This window comes from Oncorhynchus keta, chromosome 35 (assembly GCF_023373465.1).
Source record: "Oncorhynchus keta strain PuntledgeMale-10-30-2019 chromosome 35, Oket_V2, whole genome shotgun sequence".
Classification (NCBI taxonomy): domain Eukaryota; kingdom Metazoa; phylum Chordata; class Actinopteri; order Salmoniformes; family Salmonidae; genus Oncorhynchus; species Oncorhynchus keta.
This window is the reverse complement of record NC_068455.1, coordinates 50,898,425-50,902,768: the sequence shown is the minus strand read 5'-3', so window position 1 is coordinate 50,902,768 and position 4,344 is coordinate 50,898,425. Positions and strand designations below refer to the sequence as shown.

Sequence of the window (4,344 nt, the reverse complement as noted above, 5' to 3'; positions counted from 1 at the left end):
TGCGTGATGTACTGACAACCCAGCTGGCTGTATGGACGGGGGCAGTATATCCGGAGAGCGCCATGAATCAGTGGAACAGAGTATGTTTCAGTCTCTGTCTCAGGAAGGATGTCCTCCCCCTGAGCTCGTCTACTATATTGTCCAGGGACTGAACTTTAGCAAGTAATATACTCGGAAGCAGTGGATGGTGTGCACACCTCTTGAGCAGGACTAGAAGTCCACTCCATCCACTCAGAGCTGCCATGTCTATTGGTGCCAAGTTCATGATGCTGTTGACCTAAACAAGGGCCCCAGGACCAGTGGAAGCAATATAGCCCCATAGCATCAAAGATTCACCACCATATTTTTCAGTAGGTATAGGGTTCTTTTCTGCTTATGAATTCTCATTACGATAACAAACCCACCACTGGTTTCTGGCCAAAGAATTATATTTTCATGTCAGTGGGGTTAATTGGCCTCTAGACTTAAAATCCGTTGAAAACCTGTGGCTTGAATTGAAAACGGCAGTCCATAAGCGCAGAGGAAGGATATCAAGGATCTGGAAGGAGTCTGTATGGAGGAATAGTATAAGATCCCTCCCAATGTGTTCTCTAACTCATAAAACATTTTAGAAAAAGGTTCAGTGCTGTTTTCCTCACAAGGTGAGGTGTGTGTGTGTGTAAGCATTTATCAGCAAATGCTGTCATTTCAATGAAGGATTTTTATTATTATTTGAAGTTAATAACATTTGATCAACGTGTCTCATTTTACATAACTTTTTTAAAATCCACAATTCATATCAAGAACTTGAAATTAGCTCTCAGTTGTGTTGTCCATTTAGTGAATCACTCTCCTCTCCATATTCTATTAGCTTCTGATAGCCTTCCCCTCCATTTCCCCTTTAATTTTTTCTTCCTCCTCCATTTCATCTGCTGAAATGTTCCTCTTTCCCTGTTCTCCTTCTCTCTCCGATCGGATGGATGGTATCCCCACACTCCTCTGTCTTGCAAGGGAGAGAGCTATGCCCTTCTCATAGTACGCACATTCGTTAATGAAGAATGGATAGAGTGGCTCAGTCCCTTTGTACTTTAGTGTCTCTCCAGAGAATGTCTGGAACACAGGGTCATTGGGTCGGAGGAGGCAGAAGTCCCGATCCTGAGAGAGAGGGGGGAGAGAGAGACAGAGGAGTTAAAGAGTGGAGGAGTGTGGGTATACCAAATCCTGACCCAGAGATTGCTTTGCTGTTACTTAGCAAGGAACTATTGTGCATCCCATACTGAGTGAGTGTCCAGTTGTTAAAGTTTCAAGGGCATTGTATACCTGGAGTTGAGGATGAATGGCGGCTGTAATACCGTGGGTCTCAAAGTCTCTTGGGTAGTCCACATTTTTCACCATGGTGTACACATCCACTTTTCCTCCTTCAAATTGGGTACCTGTGAAAGAGAGAGACAGCAAGAGGGGGAGAGAAAGCGGGGAAGAGAAAGCTCTGTGGGATGAATCTGAATGAGGGGTTACAATTCAAGCATGTGGGACAGTGAACTATTTCAATCTGAAAGCAGCGCTGAATTGAATGTTGGAAAGGATTCTATAGGCCATGTACCTGAGTTAAAGAGGTGGACCCAGTCTAGCATGTGCTGGACCCCTTCTTGCATTGTGGATAAAATATTGGACCTGACTACTCCATGGGCCTGAGGACCAATCTCAATCGCTGCAGAGGAAAAAAGACACATTTACATGAATTGCATTTCAAATACACATATGACCTAGTATGATTCCAATACATCGTACGCAATTATAGCATGTATTGCAACATTAGTTTTACAATTCCTGCCTTAATCTTTCTCTGGAGAGACACAAACAAATATATATCAAGGGTAGGACAATAAAGTCAGTCACGTATTTCCATTGTGATGGAAATACGTGACTGACTATTGTGCTATCCTTGATATATATTTGTTTATGTACAGTATGTACTGGCTGTATATGTGTTTTTTAAATTGTCAAAACAAACTCAATCAACTAAGCACCGTTAAAAATGGAAAAGAAGGTTCCATTTTAAAAGTATGAACAAAATCTAAATGCAGAGAGATGTGCATCATCAGACTACCATGGCAAAAAAACTGAAAAATGTACTGGTAGTAAAGAAGCCCACCTCCCTACTAACTCACCAAAGCCATGTTTGCCTACAGAATCGAGGGAATATGCTTCATTGCGGGGAAGGTCAAAGTGAATGAACCTCACAGGTATGTCAGACATTTGTCTCTGGAAAACAAAATCAATTGTCAATACCCCAGTGGTAACCTGACAGAAATCATCTCAAGATAACGTGGGTAAGATCATATAATCGCAGATCTTTTTCTCCACCATGATTGTGTGTATCCTCAAAATAGATCTGGTTTAAAGTTCTTAGCATACTTTAGGCTACTATTCAAAGATCATTCCGAATTGTTAGAAGCAGACTAGTTAAGGCCAACCTCATTTTCTACCCTACTGAGTTCCTAAATTAATTGAAAAAAAAAAAAAAAAAAACATTGTATACCTCGTTAACTTTCATTCATCCATATTGATCTTTAAGAATAGAACTATCACAATTTTCAATCTAATGAGAAAATGCATCCAAAATAATGAGTCTCTGTGAGGATTGTTTTCTCTTGCCTGCAGGTATCTGTAGATGTGAAGAGAGATCCAGTCACAGTCTGAGTAGGCGATGAGGCACAGGCCCATGTTAGCGGTAGTGTTGTGGAGGTCACACACCAGGTCCATGGCCTCTGGACTACCTTTAGGACCTAGCAGGGTGTTCAGCTCCTGGGAGCGGACTATCTCATAGGGGGTTTTGTCTGTCACAGGCCCACTAAGAGGGAGAGAGAGAAGGATGAATGGATGGTCATTACCATCAATACTAATACAACTTTTGTCTCCAACCTCATCATCATGCTCTTTATCCCGCTCATTCTCATCATCTCCTTCCTCACTTTCACCATTACCAACAAAAGACCATCATCATGATCAACAACATTATACCTTTTGACATAAATGTCATCATCGTCATGTCTCTTTTCTACATTACTCATAATCACTATCATCACCACCATACCTTCTCCCTTATACTTTATCATCATAATCATCATCATCAGACCTAAGGGTGGCATGGGTGAAGCAGCGGTTCAGGTCTGTCTCTGTGTATCTCCGACACTGCTGGACAGCACGCGGGTTGGACATCACGGTCACCACAGAGATGTGGTCTTCTTCCACCTTCCTCTTCCTCAGCCGCTCTCTCACCAGGTACACTCCTGACAGCTCATTGCCATGGGTACCACCACACAGTGCAACGCGGGACACAGTCGGCAACACCACCTCCCTTCCTTCCATCTATGGGATAGCAATCCGAGTTACAGTATAACAGTAAAATGTAATTTTAACAGTATCAAACACGTGGAAATGTCACCTGTACTAGCATTCTGTTTCTTGATATAGTAGCTCACTAGCTTAGCATTAACAGTATGACGAGTTAAAAAAAAAAACTTGGTTGCCTTGATGCATATTGTACCCACACCCCATAGTGACTTCTAGTTCTGTCATTCCCAGCTCTCATCCATTCTCTAATTGGAGGTATGAAAGACTTCCGGTTGCTGACAGAGCAGGCAAACAATACCAGCAAACACCATTGCTGCAGAAATCCATAAGAAATCATGTTGTCAAATTCTTACCTTGGCTTCCTTTCCTGGTCTGCAGCAAGGTGTACGGCCACCTCAAGCTCACCGTGAACGTTTAACCTATGAACTTTCACCTATAACAAAATCACCAAACACACTTTCACTGAATGGTTTGAAATTAACTGAATGGCTGGACCTTGATTGAGATTTACAGATATTGAAACCTTAAATGCAAGGTAAACCTGTGTTTATATTTGTCCTTCACAAAGATACATTTAACTACTCTTTTTTAAAAGGATATCACAATTCTTACCCTTGCGGCTATCTTTCCCTTCCCTCTCTCCTGCAGTTCACCCTCTCCCACCCTCTCCCTGGCTATAATGCAGTTTCACTGATTCAGCATTCTCATCCCTCCCTCTCAATAGTAATGTAGCCTGTGCCGGCCTGTATGCTGTTGTACAACCCCCCTCCCCTTCTATGACACTCCTCTCCAGTGGACTGGCGGTACTGCACAGTGATGCAGACAGCAGTGTGTGTACTCAATGCGATGTGGAAACTCCACCCTTCCTTTCACACAGCCTCGGTCCCAACGGCTCTGTCCAGTCAGCCTGCTCCAAAGCCCCTCGCCAAGCAGGGTCTCTCACACACTGTACAATGTATAGGATGGTAGGTTCCAGTCAGCCCTTTCAAATGTTGGCTCAAAGCAAATCTG

At 42.9% G+C, this 4,344-nt stretch overlaps 1 protein-coding gene across 1 annotated transcript; it reads right to left on the bottom strand.

Annotated features, from left to right (window-relative positions):
* Positions 1-698: 698 nt before the first annotated feature.
* On the bottom strand, positions 699-4,033 carry LOC118369290 (N-acyl-aromatic-L-amino acid amidohydrolase (carboxylate-forming) B-like). The gene is made up of 8 exons (XM_035753746.2): positions 3,946-4,033; positions 3,687-3,766; positions 3,116-3,348; positions 2,635-2,830; positions 2,148-2,241; positions 1,580-1,687; positions 1,300-1,412; positions 699-1,134 (listed from the first exon to the last, which is right to left on the bottom strand). The coding sequence occupies exons 3-8, from the start codon at positions 3,346-3,348 to the stop codon at positions 847-849; spliced, it is 1,032 nt and encodes a 343-aa protein (XP_035609639.1). The 5' UTR covers positions 3,687-3,766; positions 3,946-4,033; the 3' UTR covers positions 699-846.
* Positions 4,034-4,344: the final 311 nt, after the last annotated feature.

Excerpts from the sequence above, each read along its gene's own strand:
- LOC118369290 (XM_035753746.2), bottom strand. The coding sequence starts at position 3,348 with ATGGAAGGAAGGGAGGTGGTGTTGCCGACTGTGTCCCGCGTTGCACTG. Across the intron at positions 2,831-3,115 it reads TTCACCCATGCCACCCTTAG|TGGGCCTGTGACAGACAAAA; the intron begins GTCTGATGATGA and ends TCTCCCTCTTAG. Across the intron at positions 1,688-2,147 it reads TGTAGGCAAACATGGCTTTG|CGATTGAGATTGGTCCTCAG; the intron begins GTGAGTTAGTAG and ends TTTCCTCTGCAG.